At 45.0% G+C, this 22,131-nt stretch overlaps 1 protein-coding gene across 1 annotated transcript in view; it reads left to right on the forward strand.

Moving 5' to 3' along the window:
* MB21D2 (Mab-21 domain containing 2) overlaps nucleotides 1-16,373 on the forward strand; it is a 60,705-nt gene extending 44,332 nt beyond the window's left edge. Inside the window, exon 2 of the mRNA XM_015638292.1 lies at nucleotides 12,714-16,373. Coding sequence (XP_015493778.1) covers nucleotides 12,714-13,978 — 1,265 coding nt within the window. The 3' untranslated portion in view covers nucleotides 13,979-16,373. The remainder of the gene's footprint in view (nucleotides 1-12,713) is intronic.
* The last annotated feature ends 5,758 nt before the right edge of the window (nucleotides 16,374-22,131 follow it).

Here is a 22,131-nt window from a genome sequence, read left to right on the forward strand (position 1 = left end):
GGCTCGGCTGGCTCGGCTGTGGCTCGGCTGGCTCCGCTGTGGCTCGGCTGGCTCCGCTGGCCGGTGCGCTCCTGCCATCTGCTGCCGGCACCCAGCACCGCAGGGCTGCTGCCCGAGCCTCCCGGCACCTTCCCGCTGCACCGAGACCGCAGCCGGGCCCGGCGCTTCCTGACTAATCGTTAACGTTTGAAGGAAGGTTCGTCAGGAAAATTAATCCACAAACACCAGAGGTTTATGTCCAAAAAGGCGACGGAGGAGTAAATTTATTCGGATAAAGGGAGAGGCCGTGAGGCATTCCCCTGGGGTCTCTCAAAGTTTTGGAGGCCTCTTTTTTATCCCGATTTCCCGTCCCTCTCTCTTTCCCTATGGACCGAGGTACTTGAGAGGCACAGACTTTCCGGAACGCCTAAGACCCCCTTCTAATGTGTACTCTCTCTTTTCTATTCCTTGTGTCAATCAGGACTCCTATGGAATTTATGGTTCTTGCAATTGTTTCTTTCATCTCTCAGCATCTGATTTGATTTATCAGCAGACTAGGCTTTGTTTGTAAAGACAAGTCCCTCTCACTCCTTTCATCAATTAGTAGAATCCTTCCCATTGTTTCTTTTATCTCTCAGTATCTAGCTTTATTTTGCAGGAGACCCACAGTTTTCTCTGTAAAGACAAATCCCTCATTCCTTTCAGATTTAAAGCTCAATATGGTGATCTAAAGAATCAGCAGCAAAGTGGAATGTCCTCAGTTTGGGAAAGCAGAGATGTTTTAGCAGCATTATGATTTCATGGGCCATCTCTCTGGGAAAGGGTAAAGTGCTGCTTCTTCCTCAACCACAAAGTTCTGTGGAATATTTCTTACCTAATTTCTGAATACTCAGAATATAATTTGGGGCAGGGTGTCGTGTCTTGGTAACAAAAATTTTGCAGGGTCCTCCTAGTGGTGTCCCTGTCTGTAGGCAGAGGATGTCAGTGACTGTTTGGGAACTGACATAACTTTTGCCCAGCTCTGGGCTGTGCCTGTTGGGTAAGAGCTGTTTGATCCCTGAGCTTAACTAGGAAGTGCCCCAAACCCCATCAGATCAAGAAGTAAATCTGAATGGTCTTTTTACACTCCTCCCTGTGAGTTGTTTGTGAACCAAGGAGAACAGAGCAGTTCAGGGGCCTCAGATCTTGGCCCAGCCCATCATCCAAGGCAGGTCTCCCTGGACACAAGTAGAACAATACCAGCCAGAGCAGCAGCACAGCTCGGTGTACGGTTTGTGCTGTGGTGATGAGTGGCTTCAGCTACAAACAAGTATTTTTCTGTCTCTGCCTCTGCCAGCCCCTTCCTAAAATGCAGTCAGGAACAAACAAGGAGGATTGTGCTCAGATTTCTGCTGGGTATGAGCTGTACATCAGCTCTGTCTGACTTCAGGGACAGGCGTCCTTGTTACAGGACCAGCTCACACCCTCGTATTCCTGCTTCTACCTCATGCAATTAATTCTGAAGACTGTGTTAGCAAATTTAGGAGGTCTGTAATCTTCTTTCTTTGTCTGTTAATCACAGTGTGGGGACCAGCTGTCAGTGGGAAACCAGCAAGCACTATGTTATTCCTTGCTTTCTGTGTAGCAGGACTGTATCCAAACAATATCCATCTCTGTTGTGCTGGGAAGTGTTTTCATGCAAGGGATAGCAAGCTAGAGCTGAATATCCACAGGGAAATTTTACAAAGAATTTTCACAGTAACATCTATAAAATAAAGGAGAGATTTCTAATTACTTAATCCATTTGAAGGGTCTGTATTCTCTGTGTACCTGCCTCTTATAAGCATAATTTTTTATCTTCATTCATGAGCAAAGCTTTTTAGCATTTTTCATGATTGTATGTATAAGGGAATTCATAGGAATTCCAGATTATGCACTGTATAAGACAATAAAGAAGGTAGTTTAATTTTTGAAAGAAACTCCAAATGCAGGTAGGAAAATTCTACCAGTATACTGTGGTTTTTCATTAAGGCATCTTACTGGAGTTATATGAGGTTCTCTGTTAAGTGGGGTGTAAACAAAACATTTCTAGTTCTCACATTTTCAGGGGAAAGCTAAGTGAGATAACTGAATTTTCTTTTCTATTGAATTATATTTCTATTGGATTTTGAGCAGTAGTTGTCCTTTCTCTGTCCTCCTTGCAAAAATGGATAGGGAAAGTGAAACTGGGAAGACTGTTGTGATTTCATGGCCTGTTTTTCTATGTATGTTTGGGCTGGGGACACTGCTTGCTTAAACATGGGGGCATTGGTGAATGAGATTCTGCTCACCTGACCTTTCAGTGTCAGGAAAGTGAACCAGCCCTGATAGGAGATGAGATCTGAAGAATGAGCTTTGGTTGTCATCAGCTTTCTTTTACAAAAAGACTTTGAGATCCTACCTTGTGAGGTCTTTTGTATATGTTTCTGACAGTTTCTGGACCCAAGTCTTGCTCATGCTATTATTCCATTAGATTTTTAGATGAGACATTACTTTGGGACTAGACAATTGGCAGGGACAGGTTCCTGGAACATAATTCATGAATTTCATATTTGATCAGCAACAATTTTGCTTTCTCCTCCCTCCTTCACCTTGCAATGTAGCTTTCATCCTGATGAGCAAAGAGATCACCAGGCCTTTCTTTAAATAAATGTGTGTATGAGGCTTTATTTCATTCCAGGTAAGCACAAAAAGGCTTTGCAACAGATGTGGTTGTTCTCTTGGAATTTCTCCTGAGTGAGCGGAGTGGGTAAAATGGGATAGGAGTTCTGTGCAAAGGGCATTTCTTTGTTGAAAAGCCTTGTTCCTGGTAGCAGAGAATTGCTCCAAAAATACAGCCCTCATCTCACTGCAAATGCTTTGGGGGCATCAGCCAGTGAGCACTGCCAGCTCCACCAGCTCCTCCTTCCCACCAGCCTGTCCACACTTTACGCTGGAAGGAGGGTGGTTGCAATACCTGGATTGTTCAGGGCAGCCTGGCAATGTGACTTCTTACTGTTGCCTTCTTGGGGTGACTGCATTTCACCCTTGCTGTCCTGTGCCAAAATGACTGGCATTTTACTGCATATCTTCACACAAGGTGGTCCAGGTTCTACCCTGCTGTAACAGTGGTTGCTCTTTCCTTTCTCTTTTACTCTAATTATTCAGTTCCATGCTTCCTGCCTGTGCTGCAGGAATAAGAGATCCTTGACAGCTGCTGGGGCCATGGGCTTGGTGCTTGATGGAGATTGAATCCACACAGTGCTACCTGCTGTGCTCTTTGACAGATCACAGTGCTCAGCTGCAAAAAAAAATGGCTGTAAAATCTGAGATTTTGGTTAGAAACTTCTGCTGGCTTTTGTGTGCTGTCAAATATGACCTCTGCAAGATGAAGCTGGAGCAGGATGGTAGGAGCAATGCAACATGGACGAGCAAGTTTGGAGAGGTTAGGTTTTCCTCTGCCTGTCTCCCATGGAAAGCAAGGAGAAATGCTCTTGAAATTTCCATTCACCTCAGGAGAGCTGCTCTGTTTTCTGCTAACAACAAATTTGGCTTGTATCAACTTCTCCTGGTAATGTGGATGAAGAGGAATTTTGCAGGTCAAAGCCAACCAGCAGTTTTCATACAGCTGATGCTGTATATGGGGCTTTGCCAAAAGCATCTCCTATAGGTGACTTGATCCAGCTCCACATGGCTTTGGCCATGTTTTCAGTGGTGGGTGGGAAGTTGATTAATACTGCAGGAAAGCTTGCTCTTAGCTTCATGATCTCAGACACAGCTTTATTGTTTAAGCCTTTTTGATTTCAGCACTCTCTGACAAGGATCTGCATTCCTTGCCTCATCTTGCTAGTCCAATCCATGCCCACATGGAAGAGAAAAAATACATTGTGCTTCTGGCATCAGTTGGCTCAGCCATATTTGGCCTGTCTTGTTTTCTCCCAGTGTTTGGATACCAGATTTCTCAAAGAGGCCAGGTCAGGTCTGTACAGATGGGGTCCAGTGAATTCTGTGGGCTGGAAAAAAGATTCAGTTCATGTAATTTTCTCCACTGCATGCCTCAGAAAGGCTTCTGAAAACACCTGATTTCCTGCTGTACTCAGAGAATTTGGGATTTCCAGCACTCTTTTGGTGTTTGGCTGGCTTCCTAGAATCATCCTTCATTCCCTCTTTTTTCTGACCTGTCTCTTTGTATAAACCTAAATAGATTTCATTATTGGTAGATTAAGAGAATGGAAGCAATTGAAAGGGATGCCATTCTGGTCATGTCACTGACCCCAGGAGCAAAGTTTGGTGTATTTTAAGGGAAAATCAAGGACTTGAATTGAGTTACGGTTATTCATCAACTCCCTGATGGCTGTTAGTCACCATGTGTACTCCACATGTAAGCTTAGCTTTTCTGGATGATTAAGTGAAGAATTGTTGGGTCAAGGACAAATCTCCTGCTGCTCTGCAGCAAGGTAGAGCTGTTATTACAGAAAAGGCAGGCCCTGAGGATGCACAGTGTTAGCTCAGGCCCAGTTCATAAGGAATGGTGCTGTGATTTTTCTTGGCTGTGACTTATCTTTGTAGAAAACAGCCACTAAAGGAACAGGAAGCAAGCCAGTAATTTAGCAGCTGGGGAGAGGATTTCTGGTCTGTTGGATAACTGTTAGCAGGAGGCTTGGTAGAACAGCTCAAAGTACATTTACAGTGGAGGCTCTTAGGTTATTTAGAGGATGTGAGAGTGTGGTGGCATTTCTCTGTGTACAGCCCACTGGCATCAGAACATAAAGTGGTGGGGCAACTTAGCCTTCTCAGGATGGGCAAAAGATACCAGACAGTAACTGAGAACACAGAACCATCCCAGAGGAGCCCAAAGTGCTTTTGCAACCTTGGAGTCAAGTTCTGCCCGATATGTACTTGTGCCCCTGTGGCTGAGTGGAGTGAGAGGAGAATGTGTTCCCAGGGCTGGAAGGGAATGGCTGTGCTCATCGTGGAGAGCTGCCACGTGTTTTCTGTGAGAGGCACCTGGCGCTGACTCGTCAGATTGGGATGAGAGCCTGAGGGAGGCTGGGGACTTTGTTCTCCTGTGCAGCCTCCAAAACCTTACTCTGTCCTACTTCCACAGTTCTTTTGCCATGTCAGCAACACCCCTTGTAAAGTGATGGGATTTTTGTTGGTTTTTGCAAAGGGAACATCATGAAAGTGAAATTAAAATTTTGGAGAGGGGGACTCTGTTACATTGAGCAAACCTGCAGTGGAGTGGGGCTAATTTAGCAAGCAAGGCTGCTGAGGTATTTCCCAGAGGGCTGTGAAGGCGTTCACCCAGAGTTCACCTTTTCATGTGTCATGCAGTGTTGAGCATCTAATTTCACTTGGGTGTAGCAATACCAGGGCCCACACAATTGCAGATCAGGACAGTCGGCTAAACAAAGTTTAAATAAGATGTCCTTTTCAGCGTGGAAGAAAGATGACAGATGAAGCTGTGTAAGATCTTCAGTGATCTATGGAAGGTGCCATGGTTAGGTGATTTTCTTCATTTCCTAGCATGCTAGCAAAAGGAAATCCTTTTGGCACATGTGCTTTGTGAAACGCAGTGCTGCAAGGCACTGACTATAACAGAAACATAACTGATTTACAAAGCAATGAGAGACATTCCAAGCAGATAAATCTGTCAGTTCTATTAAAGACAAAGCTGCAAATATAGACTCTGGTTTGGGAAATACAAAGCCAGAGAATTCTTGGAGATTTCAGAGGGAAAGTTGTTATGCTGTACTTTCCTCACTCTTAATGTTCTTCCCCTGAAAGTCCTCAGCAGCAGTTGCCTGAGCCAGGATGCTACAGTAGATGGACATGCTGTGTACCACACTGAGGTTGTTGTACTCTTGTAAAGATCTCTGTAACAGTGAAGGGACTAAGAAAAACAAGGGCAGAACAGCCTCTCCTGCAAGCTGCATGTTTGCACTCAAGATGCTCAACCTGATTTGTGCCCACTGCTGTTACCTTGTAAGCAGAGCCAAGACAGGAATCCTGGTGAGTCTCCCCTAGAGTAACATCTTGCCAAATGCTTAGCAGTGCACCACTGTAGGGGTGTGAGTAGAAATGGCCCATCCAGACCCTGCATAACCCTTGCCAAATGTGCACTCTCAGTCCCAGAGGGTGGAATTGTTAAAACAATCTGTCCCCTGGCATATTTTTTCTCTGGGATTGCATTTCCAGGATAGATGGCATCTTGTGCCATTTCCAAAGGGAATTTCATGTCTTATGCACATTTGAAAATATGGATACCGTTTGGACACAGTGTGCCGTGTTAACTGGGGTGTTGCAGCAAGTTGTTCTTATAGCTATCCTCTCTGTCCCCTCTTCCTTCTGTTCTGTTTGTCAGCTGCTCTCAGACCGCATCACCCACAGTTTTCAGATCCTAGAGCACCTCTTTGACTTGCACTTCATATTCCATGTAGGCTTTCACCTTTCATCACTGCTATCTTAGTTTGGCTAATATGACTCTGGAGATGAGACTCTTGAATAAGCAGACTGGTGTGCTGGAAACCCAGCATCAGTTTGGAACTGATGCTCAAACTCTTCCTGCCCAGAGCAGAGGTGCAGAGCAATGCAGGGGCTCCTTCTGAAAATGCTGATTCCAGCTCTGCAAGCAATCTGGTGGTCCTGCTGCTGTGGTCTCTGAGCTCTGACTGGTCTAGCCAAGCAGATCACTACAGACACACTGCTGCTGGTTCTGGTGCCAGAGTGGGTTTAGATGTTTGTGACAGCACCACTCTTCACTGTACAGGCTAACCCTTTAAATCTGGGCTCTTTCTTCCTTTTCTTTTTTTTCCTGCTTGCACCATGAAGCACCCCTTTCTATTGCCAAACAGGATTTCAGTGAGGTGGGTGGCTTCCACCAGGACACATGAAAACTGGAAAAAAAACTGGGACACTACTTTTAAGATTGTTTTTAAAGAAGACTTTGGAGAAAGAAGCTGATTTATTTTACGAGGGGGTGCTGTCTCCCTGCAGTGTGTTCTGTCACCATGTCACAAGATTTCTAAAAGGAGCAGAATCAGTAGGACACTGGTGTATCAGTCTGCAAGGAGCAGCTTCCTTCGCTCGCATCCCATATTTGACTAAACTGGTATCACATGGTTCAGTCTCCCCACTCTTTTCCCACCCCCTGCCTGCTTCCGCCAACAGTCCTCTCAAAATGTGCTTTGTAACTAAAGACTCCCCTAAAGAGCTGACTCTTCCAGTTCTCCTGCGTAACAAAAACTTGTGCTGCTCAGAAATAGATTTGCAATTACCAAGGGAAACAGAAGAATCTGCACAGTCCAGATGCATCAGAGTGGCCTCCCATCCTGTCTTAAAGAAGCCTCTGAAATTCAACACTCATTGCTTAGGCATAGCTGGGAGACCTCTGCAGAAATGTTTCTTTTGAGCAGCATTCCTCTACTGCAGGATCTGCTGTTTGCAGCAGAATTGTCAAGGAACCTCAGAGTCTCTGTCCAGTGTCTTTACAAAAAATTACAAAAGCTCTTTGTATTTTCGACTAGCCTAGAGTTTTATGTACTTCTTATAGCAGTCAAGGGTAAGAATTGCCGGGCCAGCATGGGGGATCCTGAGCTTACAAATTAGTTTTCTGCTAATATCATCTAGTGTGTAGTTAGTGCTGTCTGAGCAATTCCAGCCACTCTCTGATCATCCAGGAGGTCAGACTTCCTTAGGTCTTGGGACTCACAGGATGGTAATGATTTCATATAGAAGAAGAAAGGCATTCTCAAGGTTATGCATCGAACAGGATGAACCTGTGAGGAAAAATCAAGAGCCTTTGCTGGGTCCTGTGGAAGGATTAAGTAGAGAAGAGGGAGGCAGTTACACATGTGAGTGGTCCTTAGCTTTCCCTGTAGAACAGATCACATATATAAAGCAGATCCCTTTTATATGTCTTCTCCCTAGGCTGCCAGGGAATTTGAGGGGGGCATACCCCAGTTAGTGTCTGGGTCTGGTTTGGCTCCCAGAATTCCTGTGATAGGCTTCTTCTGTGTGCAAGGTTCTGCTGATTCTCCTCTGTGGAACCTTTCTGAGCACCCCATTGCTCCTTTGACCTCTCTCTAGCTCCCATGCAGAAGCCTCCCTGAATTCAGTGACTGCCCTGAACATCATCCCATTCAGTTTGATGAGACCAAACAGCATCTTGTTTTGCCTGTGTGTTTCCTTTTGGTGGCAATGGTAGCACATCTAAAGCATCAGGAAGCAAGACTTCAAGAAAGAACCCAAAATTAGGAAATGCATATGTTAGAAATAAGTTTTTACGTCATATTTTTCTTGTCATCAGTTTCTTCAAAGACAAATCTATGTGTTCCTCCTTACTTTACACAAAGTTATGAAATAGTTAAAAGTTAGTAACGAAATAGCAGTGGATCCCAGCACACACTGCAATGGTCATGAAATCAGTTCATCTGAAATTCTGTAATGGCATGTAAAGAGCATTTTTGCGTTGCCTTTTTTTGTTTTTAATGGCGAGAATAGTCTCTGTGTCATCTGCATCAGAGTCACAGTTCATTCAAGGATGTGTCCCAAATGTAGGTGTTATATAAAGTATCTTTTCCCTGTTTTTATTCTCTTTGTATCTTAGTGATTGAAGTAGAAATAAATCCTTTTTTTCCCGACACTGAAGAAACAACAAAGGAATGAAGTTCTGTTGGTAGAACTCAGTTGCTCACCTGTGTTTCTCTGACTTCATGTTTAGTAAACCAACCAGCAAGCCTGGCCTACAGGTGGTGCTCCTGATTCTTACAATCCTTGCCTTTCTCATGCTTGCAAGCATACTTACCTGTTAGAATGACCAATTTAATAGCTTGGGAAGATCTTAAATTAGTTACAAGTCTAGAAAAACAGAACTCCTTTAAGGTGTTTTAGAAAGAAGTGGTAACTGTACACCAGTCTCTCACTTAAGTGCTGCCCAACAACCTTTTCAATGTCACACAAGGTACTACTGCAAATTGTATGTTTTGCCTAGTAGCAGCAAGAGGCTTCTTAAGTCTCAGTGAAGCTACTTTGATACCATGAGAGCTGGTCCTTCATGTAATTTTTTTTTTTGTGTGTGTGTGTTTAACCCTACAAATTCTGGTTTTGGTCTTTACAGACAACTCCAGAGGGCTTTTATAAATTTCATTAGTTTTTCCGTAACCCCTATTGCCTCCTACTCCCTGGTGGACCTGGGACTGAGATGAAAAGAACAGAGCTCAAATGGTCCACTGGTGCTATTAAGTACTTGGGTTGAGTACCAGTCTTGGTGTTTTTCTTTGTATTTGCACTTAGATGCTTGCTGAACTGGAGCACTTACTTCTGATGTTCATGCATGGGCTGTAGGAACTTGGGATGAAAGCTTTGTGACAGGGTAGTGTGTGCCACAGTGTTGGCTCATGGGATTCATTGGAGCCCCTTCACATTTTAAATAGGTTTGTGAGCAAGGGGGGACAGTTCGAAGACACTGCAAACCCCTAAAGCCTTAGGTAATCTTGAATTTGGGCAGCTCAACTATTTATAGGACACTCTATGCCTTTTCTAAATATACTTTCCTCAAGGGGACCTTATCTCAACTCCCTGCTCCACCACTTCAGTTGGATCAGCAATGCTGCTGTGGTCTGTTAGCAAAAATTCCTTCTCTTGTTCTGTGGCAGAGCTGGTGCAGATGTTGCTGGTTCAGGACTTGGAGGGTAAATTTGGTGCCAAGCAGAGCTCAAGGGTTTGAATTTAAACTGCAGCCAGCCAGGTAGAGAGATGATATATTAGATCATTTCCTGTAACCATCTCCTTACTAAGTTTCAATATTTCTCTTTTGCTGGTAGGTCTAGGGTTCTGGAGAGGGAAAATCACTCATTGATAGTGTACAGAAGGCAGGGCTTGAGTCCCACCTGCTGTTGGTTGAATGGGGTTAGACTATTAACTCTGTTGCTCCCACGTAAGGACAAAGGATCTCTTCAGGCCAAGGAGATCAGCTCATCCAACAGTAGATTTTGTAGTGGAAAATCTCTACCTTGTAGAAAAATCATGATTTTCTTTTCTAGTCAAAGGCTCTGAGATAGAAATTCTGGTGCAAAGGACCCACTGCAGAGCATTTTTCATCCTTCAAGTTTTAAAATATTTAGAAAAACTCATCCTTTACTGAATCCTATAGGTCTGAACATTTTCTTCTGTTGGATAGTTCCATTCTGTCTGCCTTACTCAGGAACATCTGCAGATCTGCATGGAGATGCTGTAGATCACCATCCTGAGTGGGAAATTTTGGGTGAGTGTAGAGGTAGGATGGGCCATCAGAACCCTTCCTATCATGAATAGCTCTGCTGCCCCACAGTGAGGGCCAGCAGTACTTTAATCTTAAGGGAAAGAAAGAATTGCTCCCTGTCCCTATGACGTGATTGGTCCAGACTATACTTTGTAGGTATTGGACTCAAGTTACAACAGAGGTGTAAAGCACTAAGGCTGCTTGCACTGGTTCAAGCACAGGATTCAGAGGCAGTGTGTCAGTAGTGTCTGCAGAAGTCACGTCAATTTAGGTACCCATCAGAAAACCCCTTCTGGGTGCAGCAGAAGAGTGACTGCTACTTGTTTGGCCTCTGGGATAGAGAAGCCTGTGCAAGATTTTGCCGCTCCACAGATCAGGGTAACACAGCTCACTGTGTGTATAAGCCTCAGAAAATGTTTTAGAGGTTGACAGAAGCTTTTCTTAGTTATTACCCTTTGAGGATGAACAGGGCAGCGTGTGGCAAGATTGCAGAATGGGATTAGCTCAGGATTTAGCAGGAAGAGTTTCTTAGCACTCCTTTAGAGCTATTTCCTTCTATTGCAGCCCCTGGAGCTGCATGAAATGGAAGGGGTTTATGTTCTTGCTTGCCTGGCAGGAAAGTCATCCCAGCTCAGTGCAGCAAAATGGACACTGGGGTCCAGTGTTCTTGGAAGGAATGAAACAGGTAAAGTGTATTTAAAAAGGAATTTCACATGTGGGGGGTGGGTTTCAGGTACACTGAATATTACCCCAAGAAGCATTCTGCTTCACACAGAGGCCCCTTCCTATGGTCTCCTTAGCTTTTCCAAGGAATCAGTGTCAACAGAGCTTTAGATTTTGCTCTGGTCGTGGCTTACCTATATGCATGCAGATAACATTTTCTTGTTGCTGTCCTAGCATGCAGGAAAGGGCAGGTGAGTCTCTCTGAAAGCACTGCAGTGCCACTCAGCCTAGAGCAGCCTTCAGTGCCTTGGGGTGCTGCTGCTGCTCTCTGCTAGGGTGACCCACTCAGTACAGGCAGCATCTGTGATCCTGCAGGGATGCATTACCTCAGGAAGGGCTCTGCAGTTGCTGGACTATGACAGGATTGGTGCTCAGACTGTAGTGCTGATCAATTGTGTTTCACTAAAAAACATTCCTAATGTGTCTGCCTGTGATCTCTGGGCTGACAGAGTGACTGGCAGCTTTCTGGCTCACTCTGTTATGCCTCTGGCTAGTTATTCCCACTGCTGGGAATAAGACTGGAATCTAAGACTGGCTTCCTTTTAATGGAAGTTGTCCATTTGACCATTCTTGATGTAAGCAAACCATATTGCCTTTTAGAAGCTGGAGTCAATAATGTATGCCAGCAGAAATTAGTGCGTTTGTACTTGTAAGGAGTAAAGATCTACCCCTTTTGCAGTGCTTATAACAGCTTCAGCATCTTCATTCAGACTTTGTTCCCTCATGGCTGAGGTGTGGTAGCTGAATTGAGGAAGTAACCAAAAGTGTTTAACCACAAGAGGAACACCAGCAGTGAAACAGCCCAGAAAGCAGGAGCAGACTGCAGAGCAATTGAAGTGCAGAGCTCAATTTTAAGCCTAATTTGAACACTGAATGAGGTGCTAATATCTCAGCTTCTGTGTAGAGTCTCTTCTCAGTCTGCTGTTCATGTTCTATGGACACAGTATAGTGGGGTGTATATATAGAATTCCCGGTGAAAAGCTGGCTTTGTACAACTGGTACAGGCACTGCAGGATGAATGTCGTGTCTGGTTTTGGTGCTGAAAATAAAAATCTGTCTTCATGTCTGTGTTCTGAGGAGCTGATCAGATATTTTATGTCATTGCAGCCTGAAGAGCTGATTTCAGAGCTGGCTTCTCTAATTGCCTGATCATTTAACTGCTCCATTCACCCATAAGGATGCATTTCTTTTGTTCATGTTGCCTTGTTCATCAGTAAATGTAATGCAGATTGTGAAATCAGACCTGCTTGAACTAACATTTGTAGCCATTCATTCACTCATGAACAAACCAACTCCCTGATGCTTGTCCAGGTTTTTTCTACATCAGAAAGAAAATAAGAACAGCAAGTCAATTAATATTCTCTTTTCTCTCTGGAGTGTTGGTGAAACATTTGGATACCATGGAAATGAATGTCAGTAGGGTGAAAAACTGGTCTAGAAGGTGTTAAAAAAGTTAAATTTAGTCCTGGAAGCAGCTTTGCTGTGTTTCCCCAGAGGCTTCTGCTTTTTCCCATTGCTCGAAGTGTGATATTCAGGTGGACTTCACACATTCCCAGGAATGCAGGGAAGGCCCTGCTTTGAGTCAGGTGAGACCAAAGATGTCTGAGTGCTGGGCCTGGTGTACATTTTTGCCACACCAAAAGAGATAGATACCTCTTGTTACTTTTTTTTTTTCCTGCTGGGCATGGAATGGGTTTTAATCCTGGATCTGTTTGCCTTTTTTTGAAAGGACTTCTCCTTCTGTCTTTTTCAGGCATGGTCCAGAAACTCGACCAGAAGCTGCCTGTAGCCAACGAGTATCTTCTGCTGTCAGGCGGCGTGCGGGAAGGTGTGGTGGACATTGACCTCGATGAGCTGAATGTTTATGCCCGGGGCACAGACTATGACATGGACTTCACCCTGCTGGTGCCCGCGCTGAAGCTGCACGACCGCAACCAGCCGGTCACGCTGGACATGCGCCACTCGGCCCTGTGCCACTCCTGGCTGAGCCTGCGCCTGTTCGACGAAGGAACCATCAGCAAATGGAAGGACTGCTGCACCATCGTGGACCATATCAATGGAGCTACCAATTACTTCTTCTCCCCAACAAAAGTCGCAGACTGGTTCTATGAATCCATTAGCATTGTCCTCTCTGAGATCCAGAAAAAGCCCCAACGAGGGATGCCAAAGGTGGAGAAGGTAGAAAAGAATGGGACTATCATATCCATTATTTTGGGAGTGGGCAGCAGCCGCATGCTGTATGACATTGTCCCCGTGGTGTCCTTCAAAGGCTGGCCAGCCGTGGCACAGAGCTGGCTGATGGAGAACCACTTCTGGGATGGGAAGATCACGGAGGAGGAGGTCATAAGTGGGTTTTATTTAGTGCCTGCGTGTTCCTACAAGGGGAAGAAGGACAATGAATGGAGGCTGTCGTTTGCCAGGAGTGAAGTGCAGCTGAAAAAGTGTATCTCCAGCAGCCTCATGCAAGCCTACCAGGCCTGCAAAGCCATCATCATCAAACTGCTGTCCCGCCCCAAAGCCATTAGCCCATATCACCTGCGGAGCATGATGCTGTGGGCTTGTGACAGGCTGCCAGCCAGCTACCTGGCCCAGGAGGATTACGCAGCCCATTTCCTCCTGGGTCTCATTGATGACCTCCAGCACTGCTTGGTCAACAAGATGTGCCCTAACTACTTCATCCCGCAGTGCAACATGCTGGAGCACCTCTCCGAAGACACCGTCATGCTCCATGCGCGGAAGCTGTCCTCGGTGCGCTCCGACCCTGCCGAGCACCTCCGAACTGCCATCGAACACGTCAAAGCAGCCAACAGGCTCACCCTGGAGCTCCAGCGGCGGGGCAGCACCACCAGCATCCCCTCCCCACAGTCGGATGGCGGGGACCCCAACCAGCCTGATGACCGATTAGCCAAAAAGTTGCAACAGCTAGTGACTGAGAACCCCGGGAAGTCCATCTCTGTCTTCATTAATCCAGATGATGTCACAAGGCCCCATTTCAGAATTGATGATAAATTTTTCTGAGCTTTCGTCAGTGTTTCTCGGGATTTTTATTTGTTTTGTTTTTTAAAACTCTTGCAGTGTGCAGGTTTTTTCAGTTGTTTTTCCTGGATGACTTAGTCTCTTGATTTTTACATATCCAGCATAGATTGGATCTGTTGAGAACAATCTCAATAAATTATAAATCCTGGTTCTGCAGGACGGTGCAGATTTTGGAACAGTATATTACTATTTCATATGCTGCTTTGGATTTTTTCACCCACCCTGCCCCATTGTCTGTGAGTAGTTTCTAAAGGAGGACACGCATCGTAAACACAAGCCACAGTGTAATGTAGGGGTTTTTTTCCAAGCTTCCATAATTTATGTACATTGTTGGGCTGGGAGAAAGACAATTCACCTTCCGTTGCTTCAGAAATTCACTTCTTTTTCCATGAGCTTCCATCACCCTAAAGAAATGAGGAGAGACTGGGTTGGAAAGCACTACTGGTAATTTAACAAGGCCAAATCTACTGGGTTGAAGCCCAGTTCCTCTGTTCTTCACATTTCTGATACTAGGGGAGAAAGCTGACTTTAAAGATGATGATGTAGCTTTTTGGGGAAAGAGTTGTTTCTGTTTTGATCTACTTTTTGAATGTAATTGTTCATTAATTGGACCTTGTACAGTCCAGAGGGTTGTTTCTGCTGCTTTTCCATGCGGAATAAGGTTATGGAATGTTAGTTTTAGTGTGTGTAATTATTCAAAGCCTTATTTAAATTCTATTAAAGAACATACCATTTTAAATGTAATTGCACTAATGAAATCTCTGCCATTACCTCAGCCCCACTGTTTGTGTTTCTTTCATGAATTAGCATCTATTATTAGGCCTCAATATTGCTGATTGCTTGAGACCCCTCAGGTCTCACGGTTTCAGGTGATTTCTTGATTGTCTTTTGTAAAAGACTTCCTTGTTAGCCCGGCTATGTGTGAGCAGTCAGAGTTTTGCATTGGCATATTTCTTTGGATGCGTATTGTGTGTTGCAGTGCATATTGCATTAATATGTATTGCATGTTGTTGAAACAGGTTTACCATTAGATAAGGATGTAATGCTAAAGCAGTGGTATGTGCAAAGTGAATCAGCCAGACCTCGAGCAAAGGAGCTACCTTGCTTCTCTAATGCATGTAATTAGGCCTGATCCTTTCTGGCAGTTACCATTCCCTGGACTCCTGAGAACTTTCTGACTCACCCTGGGATATGGGAGATCTTACTCTGGTCTCATGTTTGCAAAAGTTGTGTTTGTATGTAAACTTGTGGTGCAACAGTAGCCTTGAAAAACACATACACTTTTCTTCTGTGTGTAGGGTAAGATGTTTGGTAACAAGGGTTAGTCTGAGCCAAAAATAATTCCAAGAGTTCATGGATAGAGTGACTTATTGTGGCTGGCTGGCCAGTGACTGATATTTAGGCCTTAAATCAGCAACTTGGGCTTACTGATTATCCCAGAGATGCTGTTCTGATCCAAACTTGATGCATGTGTTAAAATGTGATTATTAGAGCAGGTTGAAGTATTTTTCAAATATTTGACAGACAAATGAGGTGCATATCTAGTAAATTCTAACATAAAAATTGTGTATGAAAAATGTGTCACTTTTTCAGCCCAGCCTTTGTGGTAAAGAAACCAGGCTGGTGGAGCAGCACACCAACAGCTTTGGCAACTGCTTTATTAGATGGCAAGGAGGTTTCAATACCTGATCTAGTGCCCAAGTCTTAAAACAAAACTTTAGCTCCTCCATCTCTTGGGCATAATTGAAAATTTCACCCCATTGCTATAGCCAAGATGTTCACATTTACCTGAACTTACTGGTACACATTTACAAGAAGCTCTCAGAAGTTGCTGGCCTGATGGAGTGGATGAGGATTTAACCTTAAAGCACAATTGGCTTTTGATCATGAGCCCTGGTGCAGCTGCAGTTTGTTCTGGGGAAGGACATGGATTGACTTCAGCAGAAGCAGAACCGGGTCTTACCTGTGTGGCTATTGCCAAAGATGAGTCTCCATAAAAACCTGTATAACCTGCCTGGGAGTGCAGGAGAAACATTGGAGAATCCTCTCCAGAAGTGCTTGGAACATGCAGATTTGTTGTAATGGTTTCTTCCCCAGTCTCTGGGACTTCTGTTTGTTGAAAGAAGAATCTGGGCTGCAGGATGAAGTTTCCCATCACCACATGAGAAATCTGCTCAGCACAAAGCAGCAGTAGCCTGGCAGGCAGAGTACTCTCCCAGGAGTCCCATTGTCTGTGCCAGTGCTCCTGAGATATGCAGAAACACAGCCTTCCTCATGCCAGTTCAATGTCCTGGTGACCAGCAGTTTGACTAGCCCATGTCAAGCTCTGGTGTGTGCTCCGTTTTTCGGTTTTAATTAAAAAACATTTTGAAAAGTATCCACCTTGTTCTTCCTGCATTCTGTGTGTTGGGGTTTTGTTTTGTTTTGTTTTGTTCTGTTTTGTTTTTTGTGGGGGAATGGAGGCTTGACTTCTTACTGGACTGAAAAGCAGTTTTCCAGGTAGGTTTGTGAGAATGTTATATCCTCTATCTGGATAATCTGTCTTCCATGGAGACAGAATCCTAATCTGCAGTAGGTTTGTATCTGTCTAGTATTTGCTCCTCTCCACATGCTATAGTTAATTTAATGAAGCAGGCTGCCAGCCCAGAGAGGTGACAAGTGTTTTGTGTATCAGAGAACACAAAAGACTATTTTCTTCCTTTTCTGTTTTCCCCTCTCGCCTTTGAGTATATGCTGGCACAGACTTGTGAAGTGCAGAGGTCTCTTTGTGGGATTTCAAAGTAGTCAGTGGGTTTAGATACCAATGACCTTTTACTCTTTACTTCTCTCTGCAAGTCTCAATGAAACCATGGTGCTTTGCCTGTTAGGGAGTTCTTGAAAGTCATTCACACAATCATTTTAGAGCACTCAGCCCCATGGGGTTAGAGACTTGGCCAAGCCGACAAACACTGGAATAAGGGGGAATTTGCTTTAAATTAGCAATGTAGGCATCTTCCCTGCTGATGTCAAGAAGAGACAAGTCAGTGCTGTGAGCCAGTGTCTCCATGGGAGGTTCAGTTCTGCACCCACTGCTATGGCAGATAAGATTTCTTTTTCCTTTTCCTTCTGCCCATTAGCCAGCTCTCTGCTGACTTCTCCCTGTCCTGAGTGATCTTGCAAAAGGACTGGGACAGTTTGTGAGGGGCTGGTGGCAGGTAGGAGGTGTCCTTTGTGAGTTACTGACTCCTACAGGGTTAAAAGGGAGGGAGTCCCAGCCAAGAGGGTCTGGCTTTGAGGCATCAGGAAGGTGGAGGGGAAGGAAAAGTGCCCTTCAAGAGGCTCCACTTCCACTTCCCAGTGTGATCCTCCTTGGGGTTCCTGGCTCTGTCCTACTCTTGGAACACGCTTTTGCCTTTGCTCTTCCCACAGGGTTTCTCGCCAGTAAGACAATGGGAGAAGTAATTGTGGTCAGACCAAAAGTAAGCAGACATTTATCATATTTTATTAACCCATGCATAATACAAGTGACCATGCACAATGCAAGTGACTGTGGCAGATGGAAGATAGACTTTGCTAATGATTATTTCTCTTTTTTTTTTTTTTAAAGGTGTGCATAGTCAGTGCCTAGAATTGCTTAAAAACATCCATCTGTCCCTTTTTCTGGGTTCAGTGCTGGATGCATTTTGCCACTTTGTCTTGTATTAAAGTGAGCGTGTTTGGAAGGTTGCTGGGCAGCTGAGTGTAATAATGTTCACATTCTCCTGGCATTGCTCAGTGATTAGAGGTATTCAGCATGCAAATAGCTTGTTCAACTTCAGCAAGTACATCATCTCCCTCCTGCCAGCCTTGCTTGGGGTGAGCTAATGGACTTTTAACATCATACAGCTTAGAGAGCACTGTTCTAATAGCTCCTGATTAAGCTCTTCAGAAAGGCAAATAACCATCATGGGGCAAAGGCTAAACCAGGGGAGGGGGGAAAAAGAACACCCTGGCCAAGGGACTCTTGCTGACATGTTTTGGGTTTAGGGACATTCAGCATTATATTTAGCATGTTTTGGCTTTCAAGAACTGTCAAGTGAATCCAAATTTATTTCCTCTGAATGCTTTTAGAATAGAGATAAAATAGCCCTCACTCCTTTCTCCTCCCCTTTTGCCATTTATAATCTATTATTTTAGGACTGCTCTGAGGAACTATTGTGTTTTCCTATTATCATTGTCCCTGGCTCAGCACTGTGTTTCCAAGCTGAATGTAGGCTTTTGGGGGATATTTTTATCTTACTGGCCTTCTGTGGTAGAGGAACACACTCTCATTCAGTCTCCAGACAGCCTGATTCACCAAGAAGAGATGTGGGTGCATACTGGGGGCATCAGGCTCTCTTCAAACTGACTCAGCCCTGTCTTTGCTTCACTTTTTGTGTGTTAGGAATATCAGTATGAAAGACACGACCGAGGTCTTGCTAAGCACACAGAAGACATGGGATGTGATTCTGAAGTCAGGCAAGCTCCAGTGCAAAGTGAAAATTGAGCCCAAAAATCCAGTTTTCTCCCTGATTCTCAACCCCTCTGACTCCTTTGTTTTAGCTTTATTTTGGGGAGGTGGAGAGAGATGAGCTGCTTTGGTCCACTTGAGTGGTTACAAATCACAGCCTTGGCCTAGGACGTTAGGCACTTCACTCATTAATGGCTTTGTCTCCAGGGCTCCTATTGCTAATGCCCTACCATGACATTGACAGAGGGTTTTATGATTTGTTCAGCACTGTGCAAAGAAAGGAATGGGCATTTTTCGTGAAGGGCTGGTGACCTATTGTGTCCTTCTCCTGCCTCCTGCGTGCCAAGGCTTACGCACACAGTATATTAATTGCCACTTTTGCGGGCTGCAGCTGATCACAAAATAAATGCCAAGGTGCTTCTGTGCAAACCAGTCTTCAACCTTCAGCATCCTTTGCAGGGTTAGTCTGCTCCTGACTGAAGCCTGTGCTCTCAGAACAAACTTTGGTTGTGTTTGAAGGGTACAGGCTGGGTCTGTGTACACCAGTGATGGCAGGCCAGGCTCCCTACAGCTGACACACAAAGAGTTAACACCACTTGTCTCATCTGAAAGACCATAGAGAAGATAATCCTTCCTTCAGGGAGGCCATTGCAAAGTCTAACCTTTCCAGCATCATGACTTACGCAGTGACCAGGAGCAGTCTCCATGACTTGTGCCACCATAGAGGCACCCTTGTGTCTCAGAGCTTATGTGTGTTGTGTAGCACAGCTGCTGTGGCTCTAATGCCTTCTGCCACCAGGAGGGGTGGAGACCAGAGCTGTCTCTGGTGGTTTTGATGTTGAGGCTCCAGAGGCCATCTGGTCCACCTCCAGACCCACACTTCTTAACAGCCTGTAACAGGCAAAAGAGCTACAATGAAAAAAAACAAAGCTTCAACCTTCATTTAGTTTCTCCAAGAGGTTTCCTCTAATTGCAAATGGTTGTGGCTGATCTTGCTTGAGGTGCACAGTGCTATATTCATTAGATCATTTTGTTAATCAGTGGTGGCAAAACTGGGATTGGCAAGTATTGTACTTAACCCCTGGACTGCTGTGGGCACATATAGATGTTACCATGTGGAATACTTGAGCTGGTTGCACTGACATCATCTCTGCTACTGATTAAATGGTGGGAAGTCATTTCAGAAGGTTTCTAGGAAAGAGCACAAGTCCACCAGTTAAAGGAGATTCTAGAAATGGAACTCTGCTGTTCTGGGTCCCACCAGCCCATTGTGACTAAGTCCACCAAGACCTAAGTTACCATGTCAGGAGCCCAAAACCAGTTCCTCAGTTGTTCTTTCATGGCTCTTTTCACATCAAAACCCACTGAAGGCACAATGTGAAACCTGGTGCAGCAGGAGAAATTATTAAGACATATTAAGAAATATGTCTTAACTGTTTCTTCTGATCTATTTTGCCACTGCACTCAGCCTGCCCCATTCCCCTCTCCATCTTTAAATAAACTCTTCAGAGGTGTTCTGCTATGCAGTAATGAACTCTAATGAAATGAAATGCTGCTGAATGGAGCTGCATAAATGCCTTGTCATATTTTGTTATAATCACCTAGTGCGACTTCATTGTCTGTGTCATCTGTCTCTCCAGCTTACTCATGGAGCAGCACACACCGTGGTGACTGGGCAGAAAAGGAAGAGAAATGCAAGTTCATGTGAGTTGGAGTAAATAATTCAGAGGCACTGGTTGTTGTTCTGATCCACAGAGCTGCCCAAGCTGCCAGGGCATGCTGGTCCAGCACGCACAGAGATCACGCTCTCCCAAGGAAAAGCCAGATATGGAGGAAACTGAGCAAACCCTCCAGCCTGTTTCCTTCCAGCTCACTGAGCAGTGTGGAGGGGTGGAGTGAGGCTGCAGGGTGTGGGAGCAGTACCTGTGTACTGGCATCCGTGATTGCAGTACTGTGCTTCATTGTGAAACTGAGTACAGTCAGTGCTTCAGTTTGAAAGCCATTTCTGAATAATAGCTCAAGAGAACATAGGTGGGAAAAAAACCTCAAAACACCTAAGAAGGAGTACATTTTGCACAGCCCTTCCAGAGAACAGAGGCAAGAGTGAAAAGGAGCTTCACATGATCAGTTTTAGTGTTGCAGTAGGCTTGGATTTCCTGCCCAGCTGCCACCTCACAAGGAACTTTGTCGTGCTCTGCTTGGAAGGGTTTTGCTCTGGCAACACAGCTGTGATAACTGTGGAAAGATGCAGCTTTAGAGACAAATACAAACCCACATGTGACTGCTCCACTGAGCACCGAGCCCAGCTGTGGTTTGTGTGTGGCTGCATATTGAACTCTCACTCTTCCAATTTCTTGCTGTATCAATGTCTGAAAAATTCTCCTGAACAGTGAAGTGTTTCTTACATTGATAATTCTGTCTCAAATTAAAAAGAAGTCAGTGCAGTGCAACAGTGTGAGGATGAGGCATGTTCAGTAACTCCCATACAATGTGCATGATGTTTGCAGCCCAGGTCCTGCCTGGCTTGCTGGGGACAGCTGCAGCCACCCCTCCCTGTGGTGGGCTCTGGGTTCAGCCCAGAAGAGCAGGCAGTAGGCTGGGGGTGTTGTGTCTCTGTGGCTCACGGCTGTCTCAAATCCTGTTGACTGCTCACCTTTCCTTTCAGGCATGAGCAACTGCAGCTGTGCAGCTGCACCTGCCTTGAAGAATGGAATGTATTTTGGCAAAAAGCTGAGGGGGTTATGAATTGCTGTAGTTTATGACTGGGGTGAGATTAGTTTATCACAAAGATCTGAATTAATGCAAAAATTTGTATAAACAGACCTGAGGTCTAAGGGATCTGTGAGGTATTCAGGCATCTGAGTCACGCCCCTCCAGCACTGCTGGTGCTTGTGGGCACAGACTTGGTCCCTCAAACACTTGTTTAATGCCACTGTCATATAATAACTCATCCTAGGGGTTGCCTGGGCCATGTAACCACATGTACTCCTCTGGCCTGACTGCAGAAAGGGCTTTAAGATCCAAATGCAATTTCTCCTTCAATAGTTACCACACTCTCACTGAGCACTTCCCTCAGCAAGGCACCCAGGGAGCCCAAGGAGCTCTGTCTGGGAGCCAAGGAGGAGATGGGCTGTGTCCTCCTCCCCTCCCAGTGCTCTGTGCTTGGCTTGCAGACAACAGCTGGGCTTTTTCCTTGGGGACACTGAACACCTGGACAGCACAGCCCAGCTCTCCCAAGCAAAGCAGCCCTGTACTGACCTGCCCTCTCCTTCTGTGGCGTTAATGAGACCAGAAGCAGCTCCCATTTTTGGGAAGAATCCTTTTAGAGGCAGCCTGGCTATCTCTCAACTGCATGGCATTTGCCAGATGGGAAACATCCACTCTGCTAGCAAAGCTAGGTGATGCTCATGGCAGAGTTGCAGCCTCACAGTTCTTACTGGAAATAACCTTCTCATCTCATCTGCCCATAGTCTCATCCCTTGGCACATCTGGCAGAAACAGGCATTATTTGGAGGTCAGGGGGATGTGGGGAAGGTATCTGCTATTGTCAATTTTACACACAGTGCTTCAGCAAATGTCCACATTTGCCAGCCTGAATTCAAAAGATGAAGAGAAGGGCATGAGGACAGAATAGCAACACAAATTAATTAAGGTGTTTGTAAAATAA

This window comes from Parus major, chromosome 9 (assembly GCF_001522545.3).
Source record: "Parus major isolate Abel chromosome 9, Parus_major1.1, whole genome shotgun sequence".
In the NCBI taxonomy this organism is placed as follows: Eukaryota; Metazoa; Chordata; class Aves; order Passeriformes; family Paridae; genus Parus; species Parus major.